Raw genomic sequence first — 26727 nt, forward strand, 5'->3', positions numbered from 1 at the left:
CATACAATTCACAACATGAACACATCATGTCCTTCCGCCACCACTCGTCGTCACCACCCACCCATTCCAAAACCAAGAATAGATAACATGATAACCACAATGTTCAAGACCCTACAACAAAACAACAAAATAAGCAGTAAACCAAATAAACACATGTATAAATGAAAACACCATAAGCCCATCCTACACATCTCTCCCCAGCACATAGCTTCCTAGGAGCACCTCAGAACGCCACAAAATAATTAAAACGAGTATAACAAATAGATGGGCGGAATCTGTAAAGTCAGTAGTGAAGGGAGTGGAGGAGGGAAAATGTGCTGCACGGATGTTGTTTTGTACGCCAAAGTGTGAGGTGATGAGATCTTCCCGAAAAGGACTGGCTGCTGCTCTGGCTTATATACATGGGGCACATTTCGAAAACAAATTATTGATCTGATGTGAATGAGAGGTAGCTCATAAAAAAAAAAAAGGTAGATGCAGAGAGACTTAATGTACCGGTTTGTGTGGAAAACGAATGGATCTGAAATTACAAATAACGAAAGGGCAAAGCAAGAACTCTCAGCCACATTTTGGACCTGCCCACGTGTACTGCATCTGTCTGCTGGGTAGACGTGGAGTTCACGGACTGACACACCCAAGAAAATCACATATCTATCAGATGGATGAGATGAGTACAGAGATGAGTGCAGTGGGGAGGGGAGGAACGGCTGCCTGAGAGTCCTTGAACATCCTGTAAATAGAGTCTAGAAACTCTATTCCTCTCTGTTGCTGGTTACGTAATAATCTACTTCTTTTTTTTTTTTTCTTAACATAATGATGATGATTAATATCTTGGATCTTCCTCTTTACAGCTGTGGGCAGGTCTGCGCTTCACAGTGCCACGGCTGAAGGACACGCACAAAACTGTTCAGTTTGAGCTGCAGATTCGCAGGTACAACTTGCGGTCAACATGCATCAGAGACACTTTTTTCTTTTTAACAGTTTATATAGTATGTGTGCTATCTGGTTAAGCAGTACTGATTTCCCCAGCTCTCGAATGATGTCAGCTAATCAGAATCTTTTTCTTCTTCTCTCTGTTTCCACAGTAAAAATGAGAATAATTCCCACAGTGAGGTTGTGCCCTACAAGCTGGAGGTGGTTGTTCAGGCTGATGTCATTCTACAGGGGTGAGTGGAGTGTTAGGAGTCCCTCATTTTGAACTTTTGGAATTTCATTAAGTCTCTGGTGCCTTCCTACTCATTTTCTCACATCACCGCTTCTCTTTTTAAAGTGTGTCTCGACCAGATAAGGTTTTCTTCCCACCGGCCAACTGGAAGGTGACCAAAAACTATGGGGTGGAGCAGGACGTCGGGCCTGTAGTGGAACACATCTATGAGGTAATCTGCCATATTCTTAGCTGTGCAGACTCATCGGGGCTGAGCAGATTGGGTTGGAAAGCAGATCCTACTGTTCATAAAGCAAGTTGACTTCCCAGGGCAGCAATGAAGGAAAACCAAAGAAGATGTACTCCAGATTACAGCAGTGTGATGTATTCCCAGGTTGTACTGATCTGCTTTTTACTTGCGTGAGATTTAACAGCGCTCTACTTTAGGTGACCTATTTGTAGATTAAACAAAATATGTCAAATATGAAAGTTTCAGCAAGGGGAAAAATCGGTTGCAGCCTCCCAGCTACAACTCAAAAAATGAAACTATCAAGCTGCTTTTGAAGTCGTGTTATACTTCACATACTAAAGTCTTCTATTTGATTTCCTTTTTTCCAGCTGGTGAACAATGGGCCCAGCCGGATCAGCCACACCCTGCTGGAGCTGCGCTGCCCCCTCAGAGTCCAGGGTCAAACCCTTCTTTACCCTCTGGAGTTCTCCGTAGAAGGCCCCATCAACTGCACCTCTGACAAAAACATGAACCACCTACACCTTGAGGTAAGTGTCTCGCAGACAGACAGATGCACACCTCTCAGGGTCAAATGAGGCCAAATCAGACACATCTCCCACCAATTCCCACTCAGATGTATGATTAACAGTTGGGCCGTCCCGCTGGTTGGCCCACACCCACCATCTCCCTCCAGCCTCTCAGCCCCACCCAGGACACTTACCCCACCACCACTTTGAAGTCCCAGCTCTTCCCTATGCTCAGAACAGCTTGATGAACAACCTCACCCAGCAACTCACTCATCTTCGACATCCCCCTTATACCAAGTTATAGCTTCAGGATTTGGAAAGCGTTTCAACACAGTTGTTTGTGTTAACATTCAAAGCTTGTGCAGCTATATGCTGCACAGGGTTGTGAGTGGTCATTTGTCTAAGCTGTGATCTAATGTGTTTTTTCCCCTGATGAATTGCTAAGTACGGTGTACTTCCACAGGAATCCATGTGGAGTAGAGCTCACATGCTTCTGATTAATGACAGAAAGCCCTGGGGTCATGCTAACATTAGGTCTTTATATTGATAGAAAGGGTGGTGTGCTCTTCTGCCTGTTGGGTTGGGTGTTGTCCTAATGGTGTGTGTGTGTGTGTGTGTGTGTGTGTGTGTGTGTGTGCGTGTGCTCCTCTAGCTCCAGCACACATCGACAGAGCCACCTATCCTGGCACTGAAGGGACATGAGCACCGTGTCGAGAGGAGGGACGTCCACAGGAATCAGCTCGCTCATTTGACTAACCTGGTAAGATGCTTAAAAGGGAAAGTGTCCCGTTCTATAAATATATATAACTAAATAAATTAGTACCCTACTTGTATTTGCCCTATATGTATCTGGCTTTTGTGTTGAATTGTACATTGTCTACTTTTACCCTTTATGTACATATGGACATGGGCCGTGTAAGCGGCCAGACATGAAAATAAACCATTAATTTATTCATTCATAAAACGTGTTGTATGCATGGATGGTCATCATCAGGCCAAAAGCTGAAGTCTAATGTAACAGGGGATTTGAAAGTGAGGGAATGAGGAGCTTGAGTTTACAGTTGTGGGTTAATGTCGTTATTAAAACATTGGGGTGGCAGTAGCTCAGTCCCTAGGGAGTTGGGTTGGGTCGCCGGTTCAAGTCCCTGTACAGAGTGTGGACTGGGAGCTGGAGAGGTGCCAGTTCACCTCCTGGGCACTGCTGAGGTTCCCTTGAGCAAGGCATGGAACCCCCAACTGCTCGGAGTGCCTGTCCATGTTTAGGTCTTTCAGGCCTGGGTGTAATGTGTGTAACTAACAACAAAGTGAAAAAAATTAAATTTCCCCTGTGGGAGTATGTTAAAAAAAAAAAAAAAAAAAAAAAAAAAAGAAAATCCAAAAAAGTGTCACTAACACAGCTGGTTTATGTGTTGAATAAAAAAAACATATATGTATACACATATACACACATTGCCAACTTGAGAAGTGTGCAGGTCTGGATCTGTTTTGGTGACACTGGCCCTGCTCCTTCATGAGGCTCCTGGGATTGGGTAATTAGGTTATGATGTCGTTAAAAGGGAGGGGTCAGAGGGCGCAAGCTTGTCCCGTTGTGGTGATTAACATTAAAGAGCCTTTAGTAGTGGTGGAGGGGTGGAGAGGCTGATGGGACGTGGGAGGCTTTTTGTTAGTGATGCACTGGTTACTTCACAAGCTGCTCTCTGATTTTGGGCTCTGGGTGTTGTGAGCCCCCCAGACACTGGCCCTATTGATCCACTCAGCCGCAGGTAGCTCCTCTCTCTGCCTCCATCCGTCTGTGGATACCTGCCTCCACCAAAGAGGTCTTTGTCTGTGCGCCTGTCGCTCCTAACTATGCTCGTTCATCAAGCATGTCCAAAGATAGGACCCCATTCACCCGTTTCCCCCCCCTGTGTCTGCCCTTTTATTTTTCACGCTCGGGAGGACAGACTTCTCTGTTCAAAGTGTCTCCTGATCAAAGTGTCAGTGTTAGTGTTTAGCAAAGCTTGGCTGAAGCAGTCAGAATAGGTCATAGTGTGAGAATTTGAAATGACCTGCTTAGTCTTTGAAGCATAAAGAACAAAAGCCTGGCTGTAATTGTACCAGCAATCCAAAAAAACGTATTTCATAATTACTGTTGCACTACTCTCATTGTGTTGCAGCACTTTAGTTATGTTGCAGTACATATTTATTGGCAAGCATATCTGTTATGTTTGGTACGCCATTCTAATACCAGGGTTACCAGGTTGTGATACATTTCTCTGTTATACAGGTGTTCATCCTGCAGCAGGACACTTGTCTTTTTTTTACTTTTTAATCCATCAGGAAGGCACTCTGATGGACCACTTCTGGAAAAAACAGAAAATCCATTTATTAACAACCTATTAACACATGTAGCTGTAGACTAGATGGTTTATTGGAACGTGTGCAACCCTCTATGTATTTCTTACTGATTACTAACATTTAGAACTGTATTATTACTGAATACAGTACCAACTGTGTACAGCAGCTGTGCAGTGAGGCCAGTTATTTCATGAAGCTGTGGGAACATCCTCCACGCCCCCGAGCTCCAGATTTTGACCACATAGTCCCACCAGGGAGGACATGTGGGACTTGGGTCTGAGGCATCTTTGGCACTGGTCCATGTTCATGTCATTTCCACAAACCTTTGTTGCCCCAGTGCCCCTGGGACATTAAGGAGGTCTACCAGGAGGAAGTGGACTGATATGCTCCCTGTCTGTCTGAATACCCTCATTAAATCTGTCTAAGACTAAGCCTAAGGGAACTGGGCGGGGTACTCTCTTCTCCTCCTGTGTTTGCCCTACTTGGTGTAATAAGTAAACTAATGCGCTCCCGCAGGAAACCCGCCGAAACCTCTCAACCTGGGGGTGGTCTAGCTACAGCACCCCCTCTAAAACATAGTGTGTGCATGTTCTAAAACATTAAACTGCCAAGCTGCATTATGGGGATCTGGGAAATTAAGACTGTGTATTCTACAGTCTTGAGAAAAATGGGTCGGTTTTAGTGGTTGTAATAATGTAATAATGTGGAGAGTGATGCATGCTGCATTTTTACAGTCTCATGACATTCCTTCAATCTAATTTGAAACAGGCGTGGAATAGTGATCATAACATTGGGCTCTTTGTTATATTTATTGGACCTGCAGCATTAACATGGCTGTTATTTGTCCTTACCCACATCTGTACCAGTTTTCACTTTTGCCTGTATGACTTTCACCTATATTTACGTCCTGTTGGTTTAGTTTTTTATATATATAATATATTTAATTTTTTTATTATTCTATCTATGCACAAGTCTGCCTTAAACAAAACGGATTTAGCATTTAATTAACATCACCTTAACTCCTTTCTCTCTGTTTCCGTAGTCTTGCTCTAATACGGAGTGCTGGGCGCTCCAGTGCACTGTGGGTTTGCTGGAGAAGGGGACAACTGCTATCCTCAAAGTGCGCTCCCGCATCTGGGCCGAGACCTTCACCGAGGTTTGTCAGTCAGAGATGACCCTTGCCTTAAAAACTCACTATAGACATGTTCTGTACATGAACACGTGTTCCCACCAGATGGCAAAGGCACAGCGGAGGAAAAGGCTGTGCACTATAGATTAGTCTTTTCCCACCGGTGCCAAGTATTGTATTTTCTCATGTCATGCTTTGACAGGAAGTAAGAAGCCATTTTTCATTACATCATCAGAAAAAGAAAACATTGAGCGTTAAAACCTGAAACGTGCAGCTGGCAAAGGTACACAGCTGCAGTAGTCAATCTTCACATATTTGTTTGTGTTGAATCTGGATCAGTTCTTAAGGCCTAGCACAGTCTCCCTTTATCTTGACAAATGGGATAGCAGTGACTAACGGAGAATCTAGATGACAAACTGCAGTTTTTACGAGTTTACATTTTCTTTTCTTTCTGCATGTCATGTCTGAGCTGCACACAGACTCTTTTTTTTACCACCGCCTGCATTCTGTAACACAAGGTACATGCATGAATGTATTAAACTTCTTAATCTGGTATCACAGCTTCTCGTACGATGGGAAAGTGGATGAGATTTTCTTTGGGAAAAGCATGCAGTCTTTGCTGCCACCTAGTGTATAACTGGTGGACTGCGTTCATTGCGAATCCGATTTTTCAAGTTGCTACACTACTTCTTTCAGAGAGCTTACAAGCAATATGTGCTGGAGTGCCTGGCCAGATACAGTGTGGAGAAGATGCCTTATGCCATCTTACCCAAACATGCTCCCAGTGGACACAAAAAGGTATTTAAAGAACTTTTTTTTTTCATTCATTCCATACGGCCTACTTCATTCAGAGGTATCATCTTAATGTCCTGTGTTTTACAAACTGACAAACGGTGCTTTTGTCCTCAGGTGGTGACCCCAGTGGTGTGGAATAAACCAGATATTGAGAACTCTGTTCCTCTGTGGATCATCATCTTGGCCATTCTGGCTGGTTTACTGCTTCTAGCTCTACTCATCTACGTCCTATACAAGGTCAGTGCTGCTGTGAAACATAACATGGGTTTAAAAATGATTGTAAGCGATTTAGGTCTGTACTCATTTCTGCTGTTTCCCAAAAACGTTTCTTGCAGTTCGGCTTCTTCAAGCGCTCTCTACCTTACGGCACCGCCATGGAGAAGGCTCAACTCAAACCACAGGCTGCCTCGGAGGCCTAAAGGACAACCCGAGCTACCAGAACCACAGTACCTGGCCATATGATTGCAACGGAGAACCACAATGGAACATGTAGAGTGGATCAGAAAGCAGTCGAAGAGTTAAGAGAAAGAGAGACCACTGGAACTCCACTGTGCTGCACTAGAGGAAGACAAAAATCCAAAGTTCTCCAAATGAATGTTTTTTTTTCTTTTCTTTTTTAACTTATGTCTTGTTGGTTGGCAGGTTGGGATCGTTACTAAATAGAACTTTTTCTCAATGCCTTAAGGCTAATGTTAGACTGAACGACAAAAAGAGTGACTGCAAAAGAAGTACAGGCAACCGTCAACCTGCGTATGCAGTGAGATGCCTGTTGGGTTTCCTTTTGTGGATTCTTGTGATGGAGAGTTCTGTTATACCCCCTTTTAACTGCCTTATTTTGGTGCTAATGATCTGATGTGCTCACTGCCACTGTCACAGGATATGGCCATATGTAGCTTATGGCAGCCAGGAGCTGTGAATTAAGCTGCTGAACACATTATTGACAGAAGATCGGAAAACAGGTGTCAGGTGAAAACATTAACCTGACTACAGCAATGTCGGTAATACTGGCCTAGATGTTGAGACTTAATCTGTTAAATAGCTCTGCTTTTATCACGCCATTTTATTACACACAGTTTTACGTAATTTAAAAACCCTGACCTGCCCGAGGTGTTCCCCTGATTCTTGCCTAATGCATGCTGGGATATGCTCCAGCACCCCGCTGCCCTGAACAGGATAAGCGGGCGTAGAAAATGCAAGGACGGAACTTAACTGTTCACCAAAATGATCTCTCTCTGCCTCAGGTTGGTGCACAGCGCTGGGTTGAGTTGTTTTTGCACTCAAAGGAAATCTACTGATATAATTCCACCTAAGGCTGACTGACTGACCTTCCTTTGAGTTCTGATTTTGACTCCTACTGATCACTTTGTCTAAATCCTGTTTGTTCATGTTCAGAGTTAGCAATGCTCGCATCATCATTGTTGTGTAGTCGACTGGGATAGGATGGGACTGGATCCACCACGACCTGCGAAACCTCACATTAGGCTTGAAACAGTGTGGTGTGGTGACGTTCTCCTAAAGAATATTTAGCTGTCTTTACTCCTGCTTGGTTCGACTCGAGACCACGTGCGACTAAATGACACTTAGGGGAAACCACCTCGCCATTTGCGTGATGGTGTCTTGAACCAAAGACGTGACAATCGGCAACGTTGTAGCTTTGACAGAGAGTGTTAAGTCTGAGAGCAGGCGGGGATCATCACTCTTTGAGTGTGAAGGATCCATTTTCAGCTTACAGTGCGCGTTACTGTGAGATACTGTATTTTTGATTGTCTTTGAGTAAAAGCTGCCCACGTTTAGAAAGAGAAGTGGCTGAAGTCATCCCACTACCAAAAGGCTACAGGGACTGAACTTTCAAATGCTTTGTGTTGGTTTCTTTTACTTGTCGTGTACATAGATATTGTATGTGCCTTAAATGTAAATACTTCATGTCTGTGGGTTAGAGTTAGGGTTGTGTGCGCTTGCATGTGTGTGACTTAATGCATACATGCATTTGTGTGAATGGTATATTTATGAATGTTTGTTTTGTGTATGAATTGGTTATTACCTTTCCCACTGCTTAGTCCTGTTCATCCCTTAATCACCTCTGTAGCTTGAGATCGTTGAGGTTAAGCCATTCTGCATTACTGTTAGTCATGATAGCAGAAATACAGTCAGTGTTCAGGACGACTTTACTTTAAAACACTTACAACCTCATTGTAAATCAAAAAAAAAAAAAGACTGTAAGGCTACGTCCAGATCCTGCAGGATGTCTTGTACCTCTAACAAAGGGATAACCGCTAGGCACTGGGAATTAAATGATTGGAAGTGCAATATTTATATTCACTCTTTTTAATATTACAGTGCTTTCTTTTTTTCTTTTATTTGTGACCGCGTTGTGATAAACCAGGATTTCTTTTGTGTCAAAGTATGTGATAAGCACATACGCTAAATCCTTTTGTGAGGTTCTGGCTTTTTCACTATCACTTGCTTTCTCACTAAACATACTTCAAGTGCGAAACTTATTTTTTTTCCACTTACGAGTTGCTCATTCATCACTGGCGCTGGACCACTTTTGTGATCGTACAGATTTTGACACCAAAGACTGGCCCAGGAACACAACCACTAGAACATATCTGAATTGAACTTGGGGTATGTTGACATTTAGTTTGATTATTTTTGTGCTCTGTCGTTTCACCTGCACAAACACCCACATTATACTAACCACAGGGTTTACATTTGTTTGCTTCATCACACTCTTTTCATATGGTCTCTCGTATTGGCTAGTGAGTTACAATTTTTCAAATGGTCCACAAAATGCCAACATGGTAGTTGATTTATAACGTTTAACATTGTCTGTTCTTTACCAAACATGTCGACCCATTATTTATAATGACAGGGGGACTTTTTACTACTTCCTCCATGGTTACATCAGGAGAAGGCACTGGGTTTTCTTTCTTTTCTTTTCTTTTTTTTTTTTTTTTTTTTTTTGTCTTAGCCCATTCTCATTCTCCAGGACTTCCAAAAAGAAGTTGTACATATTAATGACATGGAGAGTATTTTTGAATTCAAAGGATAACTGATTTGTTGTGAAATTTTCTCACCCCATATTGGGGAGAACATTGGGGGTCAATTTGTACCTGTTATGGTTTGTACTTTGAATAAAATATTTCCCTTTTTACATAATCTTGTGCTTTTTTTCATTGACACACATAGTTGAGAAAAATAATTTATTTGGAAGACAAACATTGTATGAAATTACATGCATGTCGGTTAGTGGCTTCGTTGCCAAAAAAATCGTACAATATATTGGTGAAAAAAGTGCGCAAAAAAACTGACCTTAAGTGATTTAGCTATGGCAAACATCTGTAGTATATGTTCTTATGGCCCTTTTTGTAGAACCACCGGAGTGCTTCTTCCACAGACAGCAGTATATAAAATGTCACATAAATGATTTTGACACCAAAGACAGGCATACTTTGCTTAACTGTACATGTTGTAACATTGCTTTTGTGAGGGGATCAGCTTCCACTGTGGCATACACACTGTCCTGAAGCTTCTTGGGTAAAAAAAAAAAAAGTGTCCCACAAGTCTCTCGGACACAGAATTGGATTCTCTGGTTTATCATCAGGAGGTTATTATTGTGCACACAGCACATTGCCACTCTTGATTGCTGTGCAGAGAGCTTATCCAGGAATGTCCAAGCTCCTTAAATTAGAGTCAATCCACGGCACTCAACGCCTCCAGACATCCATCTTGTGTAGGCGAGTGTGAAAGTTCTGTTCATCCAGCTCCAATCTGTTCTCTGGTTCAGATTTGCAGTCTTTGGTTACAGTCTTTGCACATTCGCAGGTTGATGCCCTAGCATTCTATTGTTCTTGATAGCTGTGTTAGCTTGCGCTGGTTGTCAATCACCTTCAGGTTCTGAATGTAGTGTCGGATGTTGCTGGGACTCCGCAGAGGGAGGGCATATTCTGAGCCTGGGGGAGAAGAAGAAACCATTTTTGACTCAGCATATGTTTAAGGGTGTTTTCACATATAGTCCTCTTTAAACGAACCAAACTCAGTCCTTTTAAGGTTGACCAAAAAGTGGACTAACAGAAAAGGGACTCGTTTTTTTTTTTGCGTTCACATCGTCAATTTGCTTGAAAGAGGACTCAGTTGTCTTTGTGGTCCACTTCAGCTCTGATGGGGCCTCGGGGCTGAAATACATACAGGACCAAAAGGCAAAACAAACCTGAAGCGTGTTGTGTTAACAATGCACAGTTGAAGAGAAGTGTGGTCTCGCATTGCCAGACCTTCCTCCACAGAGCTGCGGAGGAGGGTCTGGCGAGTCCGCACAGCATTCCGGGATGGGAGAAAAACGTGCTCTGGTGTATTGGCATTTCTTTAAACCAATCACAATCGTCTCGGGCGGCGCTAAGCGCCGGACAGAGCCACAGTGCCTCTGCAAAATAGCCTCAGGAAGGAACTTGTTTTGATGGAACGTGTACATTCAAAAGTTGTTTTAGTCGCGCAACAGAAAACTCAGATTGGACAGATAGTCTAGCTAGCTGTCTGGATTTACCCTGCAGAGATCTGAGGAGCAGTTAACCGTAGTCCTCATAAATCCACCGGAGTTTAAAATTACACCACAAAGAAAGCGGAAGGTACCGGACATCCGAAAAGAGTGACATCCGGACAATATAGACTAAGAGAAGTGCATCACGGACTTGAGGCAAATTCGTTCCAGAGGGGTCTGAGTCCCTTTGGAGAGTTCACATAAATACAAAAAATGCTGACTAATAGGTCTGAGTTCTATTGCAGGGCTGAACGGAAGTGTTTGTATTGGCGAATCTTCCTTATTTTGCGAAATGTGAAATTCGACTGTGGAGCCACACCAAACTAAAACTCTGATTATCATGAAAGTAACTCTTTAGCTTACAGAGGAAGGACAACTAGATCCAACAGTTAATGATAAAGCAGATGTAGCTTACATGTGGATATGCGAGTAGCAGGCGCTTCCAGAAACATCCGATCTGCCAGGCCCCTCTGTGGAGACGATGGCACTGCAGAAGAGAAAGACAAGTTTACCTACCTGATATATCCTTCATGTGTCATTAGGGATGTAACGATGCATTGTTACTCGGATAAACATCCATATAAATGTGTAAAGATTACAATCGGTTGAGATAAAAAAAAAAAGAATCGCGATACTATTGCGATTATTTTTAAACGGCCTAGGGCGTAATGTAATTTAATTACACTTTGCCTGACTTCACGTCACTAAGTCTTAGTTTATTTATTTGAAGAGATTTATTTTTCTATTTATTTTGTTGTTTTGATGTGGGATTTTTGTTATTTAAGATAAAGTACATTTTCAGTTGCACTTTTTTTTTTATAAGAGGACACGTCTGATGTTTTGCACAGTTTATATAAATTAAAGGAATATTTTTCAGTCATTTGTCTGCAGCTCATTCTGTTAAAAACCTCCTGAGAAAATCGTATTGTAAACTTAAAATCCTGAATGCTATTGAATCGTCAGTATCGTTACATCCCTATGTGTCAATCGTAGCCAAAACCCTACATCACCCATTTACTTCAGCATGCACGTGCAACTGTTTGACCTTTGACCTATACCCTTGCCAGTGCTGTAGTCTCACATTGCCAGACCTATCTCCCCAGCGCTGTGTCAGCGTCAATCTGCTAGTTGTACGACAAGCTCGACTGGATCACTTACCGTAAGGCTGGCTTCTGCATCCTCGTACAATATTCACTGTCTTGGCGATCATGCGCTGTGACAATGGGAGGAAAAGGAAATATTTGAAGTTAAATCACATGCCAAAGATTTGTGAGCAGAAAAATTGGGCCGAGCAATGTTACAAAAACATTTGTCTGTCTTACCACTTTCTCAAAATTCACCAATTTGTCTACATAGTTTGGATTTCCCTCATTGATGAATGTCATGTCTGGGAAAAGGCAGGAACAGAAAACATGTGAGTGATTAACATTCACATCTAATGCCGTATGTATATGTCACACTCTACTTTATTTATGTTCAATAGCATTTGTATAATCCATCGTACAACAACATCATCTTTTTAACCTTACTTTACTTTTACTGAACTTTTTTTTTTTTTTCATTTTAGCTACTTTATACACTTTTGACTAGTTTTTTCTTACCCTTATTTTGACTAAAAGTTGACTGTGAGCAACTGCAACTTAACAATTTCCCTGAGGGGATTAATAAAGTATTCTGCTTCTGATAAGTATCTGTCACCTTTGAGCAGCAGAGGCATGAAGGGGATGTAGGGAGGACTGAGTTTGGCCACAGCCAGTCTGTAGGCCCTGTGGTTGCGTGAGGGATCCTAACAGACAGAGAATACACAGAGCACCATTATATCATGTTAGTGCACAAAATAAATGTTCCAAACAGTATATTTAGAGTTTTTGGAACATTTATAAAATGTCCAGAAAAAGAGAGCATACAGTGTAACTTACCAGCTGCCTCTCATATGCACAGTAAATTCTCTTTGTCTTGCTGGGTATTCTCTGGGATAGACAATAACATATGTCATTTAGTAAACGGTGACACAAATATATTATCATCATTCCTGTTGCATTCAGGGCTTTCTCACCTCCCAGGTCTTGTAAAGCCTGTGCACTGCGCTGTTGCTCAAACCGAACATCACAGCGAAGAAGGAATTCAGGTTCTTCTGATCCTTTAATCTGTGACAGAGAGGACACATCATGGCTGTTAGGGCTGAGACGATATGCTTTTCTGCAATTCTTTCACAATACGTGGGTGCCGATTCGATTTTTGTATTGCGGTTTTCATTTATTACGATTCGATAGTATTGACTATTGCGATTTTCTTTTCCTTCTTTAACAAAAACAAAAGTTGAATAATACACTTCTAGAGACAATATATCATGAGACATTTCTAAAAACGAATTGTTTTCTAAAAAGAATGCACATCACATGTCAGTCAGTCAGTCTGACATTTATTTAATTTGTAAAGAAGTACATAACATGGATTTTCTGCATTTTCTGCTTTCGGTGGATCTGCTGGAAACAGATATGATGTAGTCGCCGTCGGCGGTACTGTATTAACAGAAAATATTAAGGTGAATCATTGGTAAAATAAATAAATAAAAAATGTCGAAGGAGCTATCAAACAAGAGACTTGGGAAGCAGCCTTGGTCATGTTGAAAAGCTAGCCAGATTTGAAAGTAGCATCACCTCTGGGCTCCGCCCACACAGACGTGCACGAGCACCTCTGCGTCGCTGCTTCAGAGCAGAGCGGAGAAAGGACCGACATTTGACTTCATATCTCATTCACCGGTAAGCAAACAGCTAATATTATCAAACCCAATGTTTAGAACAAACATGACTACTGTTAGCAATGAGGCGACGCACATTGAGTTCAGGCTAAAACACGGGAGGGGTAGAGTACACGCAGCGGGGCGAGGAGGCATTTCATTGGTTCTTTCCAAGTGGACCGCGAGGCAGTGATTGGTGGGTGTTGTTACAGGATTACAGCAGCTACAGATGACAGATCTTTTTCACTCCTTTTTCAGAGTCCATAAGTTATTTATTGCTGTCGGGGTTTTAAGGCCATTTTAAACAATATATAAAAAAGTGTATATTGGAAATAGTTACCAACCCTGCCTTTGAGCAGATATACAGTTTAGTGTTTTAGCATGCTTACATTTGCTAGTTAGCACTAAACACAAACTACAGCTGAGGCTGATGGGAAAGTCATTTACTTTGCAGGTTTGATCATAAACTATAAATAAAACCATAAGTATTAGACAAATTAAAACCTTGACCTCATGGTGGCGCAAGAGGAAAAGTCAGGGGATCCCCGAGGCTTCATCCTCTGAGGACTAGGAAAGGTTGTACAAACTTTCATGGCAATCCAATATATGTTGCAATGTTTCAGTCTGGACCAAAGTGTTGGACCGACTGACCTACACTGCCATCAAAACATAGCTAAGGTTTCTAACTTACACTGCAGCGATCTTTATGAACTTCTTGAGCAGAATGGCACGTTTCACCAGGTCTTCGCAGAGGCACAGTTCAGTCACCACCCAGTACTGCACCTCATTGAAGTGACGCACAAAGCGCTCCAGGTTAGCTGTGATGGCACCTGGGAATTTGTGACGGCCAAATATGTAGTAGACAAGCTCCACCTTCAGAAACAGGAACAGTGAGTCACATAAATTACAGACATACACACTGTGAACACGGCGAATACTTCATAATTATGATTTGCTTCAGAAACATGCGAAGCATGCAGTAAGTGTTGTACCGGAGTACCAGGTGATCTGATGGCAAAGTGCCAAGGAGTGTGGCTCAGATACATTCATCAAAGAGACACCCAGTCCTTTGTTTAAACAAGGAAATATCTGGATGTCGGTTTCAGCCTTGGCGCTACTTTCATGATAGACTACTGGAGCTCAGCCTTGATGAGGCATTTGAAGTGTAAATAAGCAATTTCCTCTTTGTTATGTATCAATTGGTTTATATGCTGCGGTCAGATGTAAAATGTGTCATATCTGCTTCAGAGTTAGCTACCTCATGCATGGCAGTGAACAGTTCCCAGTCATAGTTGGTGAGTTCATTGGCGATGTCTTTGGAGCACATCTGTTCCAGGATGTCCGTTGTTCCTCGCTCTGGACCCTGCTGCTCCGTCAGGGGCATCTAAGAGAAAGAGAGAGAAAGGGAAAGAAAATGAGCAGGTAGAAAATAATAGTGCCTTTTAGGGCAGGTAAGCTGTTTTGAACCAAACCACCATGTTTAACCCTAACTCAACTGTAAGCAATGAACATAATGACCAGTGGTGGAATGTAACTAAGTACATTTACTCAAGTACTGTACTTAAGTACAAATTTGAGGTACTTGTACTTGACTTGAGTCTTTTCTTTTCATGCCACTTTCTACTTCTACTCCGCTACATTTCAGAGGGAAATATTTTTTTAATTTTTTTTACTCCACTACATTAATCTGACAGCTTTAGTTACTAGTTACTTTACAAATCAAACAGATGTTTGCACACTAAACATATTCGATTTACAAATACAATGTTTTATTATAAATTAAACGACCCAACAATGTAACGCCCTACAAGTCCAGCTGACACGATTAGACCATTAAACAGTTTGGCTCGTTTCCAGTTTGTAAAATGTGAGTACCTTTACTTTCAATACTTTAACTGCATTTTCATGATGATACTCACATACTTTTACTTAAGTAACATTTTCAACGCAGGACTTTTACTTGTAACAGAGTATTTTTACAGTGTGGTATTAGTACTTTTACTTAAGTAAAGGATCTGAATACTTCTTCCACCACTGATGACAATATGTCTGAAGTGTCCAAAACAAGAAATGGAATGGAGGGCACCTATTCCTCACCAGTTGTTCCACTTGGCTGCTTGTGCAGATGAACAGTCTCTCGTTGAGCCCCAGGGCCGTGTAGACTGCAGTCGCATCCAGCTTTAGCTGAGCTCTTTCTGTGTGCATTCAATACATCAAAAACTACATTTAAGCCTGATGAACTTACAGAGGTGAAATGGTAAAAAATCTATAAACATGACTCTAGACTGGAATTGAAGCTTGGAAACTGCTTTAATATGCAGCTCTAAATGCTTTATTGAAACAATTTTACAGGAACCAGCAAGTAAAATGAAAAATATCTTGGTACATAAAATAAAAATACTCTTTCTATATATAGAGTCCCACCTCCCGTAGAGTTCATTTTGACCAGGATGTGATCAGTGCCAGGTTTGACTATCGCTGACAAGATGTCCTGTACAGATGTGTTGACTGGGAGCATCAGAGTGAGAGGCTTGTTGTCTGGTCTGTAGATCTCATACAGCACTGCACCGAAAAGACACAGACGCCAAAACACGTCAAGATATGCTGATTTGATAACTGATGACGTTGAGTAACGATGTGTGTTTCTCAGGAACAACACTCACAGATACATGAGCTAATGTGATGGAACTCGTCTGCGTATGCAACCTATTGTAGTGATATAGATGATCCAAAAGAGATATAGAGTCTTACTCACCTTTATCTTGTGCTCTGATTGGTTGTAACCTCCCCACAGGCTCCTCACAGTTTGAGAACCAATCAAATTGCTGGTTCTGTCAAGATCATCAGAGTGACTCAGCATGTCAGTGACATTAAACTGGCAAATGACATTCTAACTGCTTTCTCATTCAAATGTATCTCTGATGTTAATATTCTGCACCCATCTGTCGTGTGCAAAAAAACAAGACGCTTACCCTGCTCAGTGACTGATATCCGTTTTCCAATCTGTAAAGACATTAAAAAATTAAAAAAAAGGTGTTAAATGGCATGCTGCACTATTTATAATTTGAGAAATAGCTAGATGTTATAAGATAATATAGACAATTTACACTTTGGTTCTCCTCCTTTCCCTAAATTGTTCTTTCAGCATACTGGACAGACGGCAATCACCTGCCACCTCCTTCTTCAACCTCTGTTGGAGCCCAAACATGGAAATTGAAAAAGCAGGCATACTTTAATTATTTATTTTCTGTCCTCACAATGGAAATATTCCAGTACACAGACTGATTAAATGGAGACTCCAATCTCACCTCCAGAGAGTCCAAAGCAATAGGGTCTTCTTTCAGCAGAAAGCCATACAGTGCCACCCACTGGCCAATCAGCTTCACTACCTTCTGCTTGGTGCTGAGAATGTAGGAAGCCTTCTCCTGATCGGTACCCTCAGAGAGCTCTGCCTCATAGGTGCAATGACGGTTAAGGGGCATAACATAAAAAGCTTAACAAACAATCAAATCTGATCTGAAAGAATTATGACACCTTATTTAAGCAGTATATATATATATATATATATATATATATATATATATATATATATATATATATATAAAGCACATAATGTAATCTGAAAACTGCTGCCCTGATTAAAGAAACAAATCAACTGATCTCAGCTGGTATTCTGTCTGTAATGGAGTGGAATGGACTTTTGACCGGTAGTGTGTGTGTATATATATATATATATACTTATGGCAACTAAATGCTCTGTTTAAACTGCGGACATCATAATCATCATAAGCAGCAGCATTATCCTTATCATCAGCATCATCATCATCATCACAGTCCATCAATCAATCAATCAATCAAGCTTTATTTATATAGCACCTTTCAAACATTACAAAATGCTATTCAAAGTGCTGTACAGTGATTAAAAACACAGCAGACAAATGGGATTAAAAGTGGATTTAGAGAATAAATAAATAAAGATTTAGAAACTAATGCACACTAAGACAAATAAAATATGGATAGTTAAAAAATAAAACCCACAAAAAACGTCGTTTTTGAAAATATTTAAATCTTTATGAAATACAAGAACTGTGTAATTAATAATAATAATAACCATCAGAGGATATTGGTGATGTAGGGCGGGACACAGGTGGCTGGAGGGCATAAAGACTTGGTGGGTCAGCAGAAAGTCGCTCACACAGGGAGCTGCAGGGAGACAAACATCACACACCGTTAACTAACTAGCTGACCAAGTCTGATTATCTTGAATCACTCCATTAAAACAGGAAAAAAGGCTAGAATACGCCTGCAGGCTCCCACCTATTGCATCATTTCCATTAGAGTCCAGCTTTACTGTTTCCAAGAGGTGTTCCAGGATTTTCTCAGGTGTTCCTGACATTACCGTGTACCTGCACAGAGCACGACAGGAGAAAGAACAGATTATTTTTCCTGACGTATTGCTCTGCACACATTCATTTGTGTGTTTTTAATTAGTGTCTTACAAGTTAACTCATATATTGGAGTTAATTTACCAAAATGTATTTACAATGTTTATTCACTTAACTATTTACATGTTTGTGTTTAACAGTTAGTACTTGCATATTTACATCAGCAGTTAAGAATCTACCTCTGTGGATTTCCTCACATTTACCTGAGTCTAAGTTATGCTAGCATCTGATTGGTTAGTTCAGCTACATGTGATTAAGTAAAACGAGGACACGTTGTTGTGGAGCTGATGAAGTGTGAAGAACAGTAAAGTGCTGCTTAACAAAGTTATCTGTCTCCATCCAGCTGTTCCTTCTTATTTTGAGTGATACAACCACCACATATCGAAGCCTCACATTACACTTAATTATACTATTTCAGTGACTCTTAATTTACATGACTGCGTAACCTCTGTCCAGGGAGTACAGACGAACGAGACTCAGTCTACAGCCAAGCTATAGGCTTGTTGAGACTCTGTTTAGGCACAGTGGTGCTTTGAGCTTATTGCTAACACATCTTAGTTTATTGCATATACTGTATCATCGGTTTGCGTGCACATTGACTGCTAACCGCCCAAAAAGAAGAACTAGAAAAAAGAATTTGACGTAATCATTGCATTGTTTGTCCTGCAGACTCCTCTACTGTATTTACAACACTTGGCGAGTTGGCACTAGCACATCATGAGTGAACAGCAGCGTTGAGTGAATTACAGATCATGTGTTTATTGTCGACCTATAAAATGCATTGCCTTCCGGCACACACTGTATCCAGGTCATGACAGTTTTATCTCTAAATTTGAGGGCTTATTGCCTAATAGCATCAGGTCTGAAAAAAGTAATATTGTTTGAGCTCCTCAGATAATACACCTTGGTTGTTTGGTAGAGTGGAGAGAACAAGAGAAGATGGTTGCAGTGTGTGTAAGTGTGCAAGTAAGTGTTGTTAATTCATTTATGTTTGCTAAAACACCTTGAGACTGATAACAAGTCATTCACCAAGGCAAAGGTTGAAGTCCATTTATTTTCTGGTTGTCAGATGGCAGCCGATTAATAAGACCTTAGCCACGTTTGACAAAAAAAGCTCTGCATACTTGTCTGTCACTGTGTTATGATGACCAATGGCAGTGCTTGTGTTATTGGCGTGATACAGTCTAGTATCTGCCCATGCCCAGGTAAAGTATCTTAATGATTGTGAGTGCATCAGAGTTTCTCACTTGCTGTTGTTTCCTGCTCCTCCCTGCGCGGCCCAGTCGGTGCTCTTCTCTAACACCAGCACCGTTTTCCCATGCTCTTGCAGCCGCACTGTGTTAGCTTCAACGTCCTAAAGGACACACATGAATGACGAGTCAGATGCATATTTGCGGATCTGAATATGTGGTGCGCACAGAGAAAAAGCCACTTTACTACATTTTTGACATTGGTTCGCGACCCCCTCGACAATGAGAAAGAGAGCTGCAAACTGGTGTAAACAGCTTTTTTTTAAATGCCTCTCCCTGATGATTTTGAGTGACTTTTGTGAATGCTCTGATTAATACGTTAGTCTACATCCACGACGTTCCACTTCCGGGATTGCCCCATTGCCGCCGGACATTCCACCATATGTCCTTCTTTGCGGCCGGATGTCCGTCACCTTCCTCTTTCTTTGTGTTGGCATTTTAAACTCCGGTGGATTTATGAGGACTATGGTTAACTGCTCCTCAGATCTCTGCAGGGTAAATCCAGACAGCTAGCTAGACTAGCTGTCCAATCTGAGTTTTCTGTTGCATGACTAAAACAACTTTTGAACGTACACGTTCCACATGTTTTAGTTTAGCAGCTAGCACCTAGCCTTGTCCAATGTGCTCCGGGCTCTGTGGATTTTTGATGCGTTTGTGACTTTTCCTCTCCCCCTGACCCATCTTCAGACCCCTTTCTGTGTTCCAGGACCTGCTGATTTACAAATGAAGCTCTAAATACACCACACGAAATGTACCAAACTCACATAGCAATGTAAAAAACATTCCCCAGTCTAGAATATGTTATTTCATTTCTTTTTCTTCCCAACCATCTGGCGACCCCCTAGAAATTATCCCCAGGTTGAGAACCACTGGTCTAGACATGTAATTAGTTGCTCAGACACACCTTGAGGATGCGTATAAAGTCCTGTTTATCCACACGGAGGAAATGGCAGTTGTCTTCTCTCAAGATGATGGTGGCAGCACGAGGGGCATCGTTCAGCAAAGCTAGCTGCCCAAAGTCCTCCCCCTCATGTAGTGTAGTTACCAGGCCCTGTGTGCACACGGCACTTTCAGCATTACATTGTACTGGCATCCAATTCCGAAGCAACGAGGCATTTCATGAGTGCCAGTTCTGAGATTGATTATTATTATTATTATTATTACTACTATATTAGCAAGCAGTAAATGGATTTACCTTCCCATGTGTGATCACGTTTACAGAGCCTTTCCAGATGATGTACCAAGAAGTGCCTTTGTCCCCCTGACTGAACACTACATCACAAAAATAGACAGTCAGCAACAACATTGGTCCTTTACACATGTGTCTCTGTGTGAATAACCATCACAATTGCATGAAGATCACGTCTACAATGGGCTTCATTATGTATGCATGACTTTCATATTCATGACTGGAAGAGAAAAAAAATGCACATGATGCCCTGATTGTCTCCACTGAAGTAATGAATCAGTTTGAATATTCCTGATTTAATACATGAATGCCGTATTGTGCAGAAGAGGATGTTGGGATAGGAGGGCATTTGTGCACATCATAACATTAGTGTACTGCAGTGTGGTTCAAATACACAATGAAACTGTGAGTGTCTCTGTGTCCAAGGTTCTTTCTACCAGCCGAGCTCAAACGTCAGCAAAGCTGTCACACTCACAGACTGTTCCGGCCTTGGCATGTGATTCAAAGACCAGCACTGCTGCCAGCTCCTTACGCACCTACAAGCACAACAGGGTAATAAGTTAGACTGAACTGCATTGATAACTCCTCATTGTTTGATTGTTTAACTCCAAAGGTTCTTTGATCAAAGTACTTTAAGAATCAGAGGAAACTGCATGGTTTGGTAATAAGCAACTACTATGGACCTTTTTCACAGCAGACATGTTTTGACTTGTCATAGTAGGAAAGCACAGCTGAAATTGATAATCTTAGGGATGGCCAAATTCCATCAAGTGTCCCAGTAAGCTATTTCAGTGAGTCAGCATGCACAACACCAGGGCCTCTCCTAAGTGGAATGCAGCCATCATTAATGGTTTTGAATGCACCTGTGCTTTTCCTACTATGACATGTCAACATGTCTGCTGTGAAAAAAGGTCTATTATCCCAAATGAAAAAATAGTAGAAACATTATGGGGCAACTGTTGCTTTAACTGCTTTAATTTCCTTTATTTAGCATACAATGGTGAGAATCGGGCTTTCAACAGATGGAGACAATTACGAGATTGTAAAGGATTCAAAACTGACCCTGAATTGTCCCTCTTCCTCCTAGACAGGTATGTGATATGTCTATTTCCTTCATAAAATAACTTTACAATGCGAGACGTGAATGTACGTCAGTAGCCTACAAGAAAGCGCCCAGCTTTTATTTCTTTCCAGTCCGTGTTTGCCTACTATTTTCTTTTTGTCCCCCTGTACTTGTACGTGCAAAGCGTCCTTGGGTTTCATGAAAGAGGCTATATAAATCTAAGTCATTATTTTTATTATTAAGTTGGTTGCTACAACAAACTCTTGCTAATGCTTTGGTTCGTGACACAGTGACAGTGATACCCTGTTTAGCCCACGATACATCCAAAGTAGGCTAAGTTACCGTATGAAACACTTGAAATGCAATGATGCATCTGTAACGTATTCTCTTATTGTAAATAAAGGGGCTGCTAGAATCAACACAAACTGAGAGTTTCTCGTAGACACTTGAAAGCTATAGTGCGTCCCCCTCCTCCACACAGTTGCTTGTAGCCAAGGAGGACACAGAGAATAAAAAAAACCATGATGGACTCTTCAGAAGAGGTCATTAACTGTACTTGAGCTTCTGTGCGCGAAAGTCGCCGGACGACATGGCTTTGTCGTCTATGACAACAAAGCCATACTGAGAAATACAGAGAGAGTTGGAGGAGCTGATAGTCTTAATTAGCTTTGTATCAACTCATTTGGCAATGGCTTGGATGTAATGGCCATTCATTAATATAAAAGTTACGCACTAAAGCTTTAAGCAAGAAGAATGCTCACCTTGATTCAAAGATTCAGATTCAAATGGAGCTCTTGTATCAAATTAGAGTCAAGGTATACTATTACCATCAACGTACAGATTCTTAAGTGCAGTGTAAGTGCTCTACTGTCTGACTTTTCTACGCACAAAAACATACATATAGTGGCTTTAATCACAAGGCCATAGATGTCCAGAGCAGGCAGAAACAGAGACTTACAGAGGTGGAGAGATGAGCTGCAGCCTTGACATGGAGCAGCTCCTCATAGATGACCTCCAGGTCCTCAGCAGTCCTCTGACTGGGGCTAAACACAGGGACGTTCAGACACAACACATGCTATCAACCACTGATGCACTTAAAAACTCTGCAGGCTTGATGACAAAATCCGACTTCACTGGTTCCTTTGAAAGGTTGTTTGACCTTTATAGGATTGTCATGAAAAGGTCTTCGCTAGATAGGCAGTACCAAATATACAACAGGTTTTCATGCGTAATAGTCAGTGGTGGAAGAAGTATTCAGATATTTTGCTTAAGTAAAAGTACTAATACCACACTGTAAAAATACTATGTTGTTAAGTAAAAGCCCTGCATTGAAAATGTTACTTAAGTAAAAGTATGTAAGTATCATCAGGAAAATGTACTTAAAGTATTAAAAGTAAAAGTACTCAATGCAGAACAGTCCTCACATTTTAGAAACTGGAAACGATCCAAACTGTTCTGTCAATCGACTAAGTCTTTAATTGGTTAATCATTTATCAATCATTAAAGAAATTAATCATTTCAGCTGTACTGTGCATTGTTGGGTAGTTTAATTTAATATGGAAACATCGTATTTTATAAACTGTTTTGTGTGCACAGATCTTAATCTGTAAAGTAACTAGTAACTAAAGCTGTTGGATTAATGTAGTGGAGTAAAAAGTACAATATTTCTCTCTGAAATGTAGCGGAGTAGAAGTAGAAAGTGGCATGAAAACAAAAGACTCAAGTCAAGTACAAGTACCTCAAATTTTAACTTAGTTAACCATAGTCCTCAAGTACAGTACTCGAATAAATGTACTTCCACCACTGGTAATACTTCTATAAAGGCTCCACATACTGACCATTTGCGTAGAATCATAGTGAGCAGAGCATCGGGACCCAGCTGAGACAGCAGCGACAGAGCCTCCTGCAGCTCGTCCTCCCACTCCTTCTCATTTGTTACGTGGTTCAGGCCAAACTCCGAGTCCTGGAAGCGGTAGAACTGGGTGTCCTTGTCATGGAAGTTCAACTCATGTTTCACTTGATTGAGGCAGAAGACAGAGGCGGGAAAACACTAAATGAGACCCAAATGTAACTAAGAGAAAAGATGTTTACATAAAAATCAGATAATTAACTAAAACACACAGTTTAAAAAAAAAAGGAAACAAAATTGGAAATACATAAATACATTTTGACCTTTTAAAGAGAATGAGTTGCCATATAGTAACGTTACAAAACTCCAGACTGACAAGATACATGGAAATCAGATTCATTTATGCAGAGTGATCCCCTTAATTTGATGATGAAGCATTTATATCCTGATTGGAGTGGTCTCTTCCAGGAAGACAGTGCCCCATCCAAAGAGCATAAGTGGTTAGTGAGCACTTGACTGACTGAGAACACATTGTGAAACAAATGCCCTGGCAGGCTCAGTAAACAGATTTCAAGCCACTCAAGCATGTTTTGGTAAATTCTCAAGTGCAGTCTGAGACATTATTATCAGTATATATATAAAAAATATAAAAAGCTGAATATGACTGGAATTCTTGTGGAATTATTATACATGCTACAGTCCACGCCAAGGCCTTAAAGGACAATTCCAGTGCAAAATGAAGGGATTAATAACATATGTGTACTCAGTCGACCGTTCTCTGGGACATGCTAATCGACTGTGTCTCTAGCTTGAAGCTACCGCGAACCGGTGATTAGCTTATATCGCTAGCCTTCGGGGCAGAGGGTAAATCACTATTTCTACGACGAACGCCGTGCAACCAGTAACCAGTAACATAGCTCAAGCAGAGCATTTGTGGTTTGACTGGTCATGACTGTTTCCCCAAGATGGCGCCTTCCTGTATACATGAACGGTACAGTCTTTATAATCTATCTTTTTAATAAACTGTCTGTACACTTACAAAGTTCTCAATGCTTCGGTTTACATGTAGGGACCCTCATTATGCTACCGTTGAAGTGTGGTGCTATTTTGAGCCTTCTTAGTGGTGTAGAAATAGCGATTTACCCTCTGCCCCGAAGGCTAGCGTTATAAGCTAATCACCGGTTTGCGGTAGCTTGTTTCAAGCTAGAGACACTAGAGTTTAGATTCTCTGCCCGAGCCCGACCGTTATTTTCCGCCACTATACTCGGGCCGGGCCCTTGATCAAGCATTTGTATTTTTTTTAATCATTACTTTATTAGCCTAATTGGGTGGGGAGAAAGCTATGCCATAATCAGAAATATTATCTATATAGGCTATATTAAGGCCAAAGTAACAAATGTGTCCAAAAAGTTACACAAGTTGGACTACAGTTACAAAATGCAACACATGTCATGCGCGGAGTCTCCTCCTCTCGCACGCATCACACCGGGCCTGCTGCGCTGTATGGTGTAGCTTAAGTGCAACATGGAGCTTGAGGATGTAAAGAAAAAAAGAAAAACAGGAGAATTACCTTTGAGCAAGTTTGGAGGAATTCGGAGATATGGAACCATTTTAAACAAGTCATGGGCAGTGACAACATATGTGTCGGCTTTGTCGAGTGCATTAGGCTCAGTGCAGCACGCTGCTCGCCTATGACAGCAAATAAAACGGGGACTTGGATGATGAACGTCCTCTTTTGTTACTTCTCCAAGCATAGGCTACCCCTGAGGGCGAGGCAAGCCCTCACAGAGAAATGCGTCGAGTTCAAACAACTCTGAATTGTAGTTGAGAACGTCAGTTATAACGGCCCACGTATTAAAAAAGTGTCGGGTTGAAATCGGGCTCGGGCTCATAATTCCAGTTAATGTGTCAGGCCGGGCCGGTCTCGGACGCAACGTGCACGGGCTCGGGTTGGGTCGGGCTTGATTTTTTGGGCCCGATCTAAGCTCTAAGAGACACATTCGATTAGCATGAAAACATATCCCAGAGAACGATCGACTCGGTACACATATGTTATTAACCCCTAGGTTCATTTTGCGCCGGAATTGTCCTTTAATCGCCCAAGACATGATTATATTACAAGACATGATTATGTTAATGTCTCTGTAATTATGGCTGCTCAAATACTGGTAAGTAAAACTGTCTGGTGTGAAGGGTATACGTCCAAGCCGAAAGCAAAAGGCAGATTTATATTTCAAAAATTCATCTCTTTACTTCTTACCATGAACAATGATTCCTTCATCTACCAAGACTTGCCACATTCCAACTGCCTGGCTTCTTGATTGCAGGCATTCATTTTGTTTCATCAGCCAATCAACAAGTTCCTTACCGGAACAACATTGTCTGTGAGAGAAATGTAACGTTTGAATATGCATTTAATTTGTAGAGGGTTTTTTTTTTACGTGGAAGAGATCCCACCACCAGTGTAGATACCTGTATGTTTTGAGGTGATACTTTCTATCTCGGATCAGACCCGGGTTCCTCTCGATCATAACACTATACACTGATCTCGCTGCCTTCACAACACGATCTGAAAGAAACTTGAAAAAAATGAAAAGGAAAGCAGCAATTAAACTACTAGAATCTTTCTTTTATAAGTAGACATTAGTGTGAGTTGCGTTCCCTTCTATGTTCTGATCAAACAGGGAGCAAAAGAGTGAGAGGGGGATGTGTACATAAAGAAGGAGGATGTGTAACACAGGCGGTCTTGTTTACTGAAACAGCCGGCTTGTGTGTTGGCAGCAGAAAGAAGTTAGCAAAAGAAACAAGTGTGCATGTGTGAGTGTGAGAGATGAAGACTAGTTCCTTTGCATTTCCCCTCAGCGTGAATATCGTGTGTGTAATGGAACGTACGTCAACAGCGTGAGTGGAGATTCCTGTGGGTGTTGGTGTGTGTAGGTTTCAAGGAGGTGAGAATGTGTTAAAAATTGCTGTTAAACTCTCCCACACCTCGCCGAGTTCCCTGCCTCTACAACTCTCTGGGCGGCACGCAGCGACAACAAACTTTCCCTTTCTGACCACCCTCACTGTATTTCCTTTGAAACTCTCTCGATTCTTCCCCACCTCACTCCCACCCCCTGACACACATACACACAACTCACTTGAGTCAGATCTAAAAAAGACTGCAGACGGGTGAAAAACCTGTCAGCCACCGATGCAGAAGCAAGGCTTATGTAACAAGAATGTGCTTTGTTTTTTGGCTGTAATGCGGCCGTTCTGGTTCAGGCCTTTTCACGCTTCACAGTACACTCAATTCAAAACCAAATTGGATCAAACAACCACCCAACAATATTAACTGTTCCAATGATTGAGAAAAGTAGACCGTTTTACTGTGCTCCTCCCTGTTAGACTCCCTCTCTCATATCTCCTGCACCAAGTCTTGTGACTCCACGAGTGCGTCAGATGGTTGCCTGTTTGTTCTTTGGATTTCCCTCAAGCCACTGCTATTTGCCCAAGG

The 26727-nt window shown here is 41.5% G+C and overlaps 2 protein-coding genes across 7 annotated transcripts in view; one reads left to right on the forward strand and one right to left on the reverse strand.

Moving 5' to 3' along the window:
- The window catches only part of itga5 (integrin, alpha 5 (fibronectin receptor, alpha polypeptide)), a 38597-nt gene extending 29277 nt beyond the window's left edge, over positions 1–9320 (forward strand). The window contains exons 22-30 of the mRNA XM_078255700.1: positions 852–931; positions 1086–1166; positions 1271–1376; positions 1763–1921; positions 2553–2660; positions 5280–5393; positions 6063–6164; positions 6276–6398; positions 6497–9320. Coding sequence (XP_078111826.1) covers positions 852–931; positions 1086–1166; positions 1271–1376; positions 1763–1921; positions 2553–2660; positions 5280–5393; positions 6063–6164; positions 6276–6398; positions 6497–6580 — 957 coding nt within the window. The 3' untranslated portion in view covers positions 6581–9320. The remainder of the gene's footprint in view (positions 1–851; positions 932–1085; positions 1167–1270; positions 1377–1762; positions 1922–2552; positions 2661–5279; positions 5394–6062; positions 6165–6275; positions 6399–6496) is intronic.
- A 30-nt stretch (positions 9321–9350) lies between these two features.
- The window catches only part of rapgef3 (Rap guanine nucleotide exchange factor (GEF) 3), a 34416-nt gene continuing 17039 nt past the window's right edge, over positions 9351–26727 (reverse strand). For all 6 annotated transcript variants that reach the window (XM_078255705.1, XM_078255708.1, XM_078255706.1 and 3 more), the window contains 25 exons: positions 25704–25810; positions 25492–25613; positions 23221–23398; positions 22341–22425; positions 20795–20855; positions 20326–20402; positions 20035–20181; positions 19128–19234; positions 17753–17841; positions 17560–17638; positions 16744–16894; positions 16543–16625; positions 16408–16438; positions 16191–16266; positions 15860–15997; positions 15533–15630; positions 14694–14819; positions 14127–14308; positions 12752–12842; positions 12615–12665; positions 12394–12481; positions 12018–12082; positions 11854–11908; positions 11111–11182; positions 9351–10114 (listed from right to left, as the gene is read on the reverse strand). In XM_078255705.1, the coding sequence (XP_078111831.1) occupies positions 9996–10114; positions 11111–11182; positions 11854–11908; positions 12018–12082; positions 12394–12481; positions 12615–12665; positions 12752–12842; positions 14127–14308; positions 14694–14819; positions 15533–15630; positions 15860–15997; positions 16191–16266; positions 16408–16438; positions 16543–16625; positions 16744–16894; positions 17560–17638; positions 17753–17841; positions 19128–19234; positions 20035–20181; positions 20326–20402; positions 20795–20855; positions 22341–22425; positions 23221–23398; positions 25492–25613; positions 25704–25810 (2478 nt within the window). In that variant the 3' untranslated portion in view covers positions 9351–9995. The remainder of the gene's footprint in view (positions 10115–11110; positions 11183–11853; positions 11909–12017; positions 12083–12393; positions 12482–12614; positions 12666–12751; positions 12843–14126; positions 14309–14693; positions 14820–15532; positions 15631–15859; positions 15998–16190; positions 16267–16407; positions 16439–16542; positions 16626–16743; positions 16895–17559; positions 17639–17752; positions 17842–19127; positions 19235–20034; positions 20182–20325; positions 20403–20794; positions 20856–22340; positions 22426–23220; positions 23399–25491; positions 25614–25703; positions 25811–26727) is intronic.

Source organism: Sander vitreus, chromosome 7 (assembly GCF_031162955.1).
Source record: "Sander vitreus isolate 19-12246 chromosome 7, sanVit1, whole genome shotgun sequence".
Classification (NCBI taxonomy): Eukaryota; Metazoa; Chordata; class Actinopteri; order Perciformes; family Percidae; genus Sander; species Sander vitreus.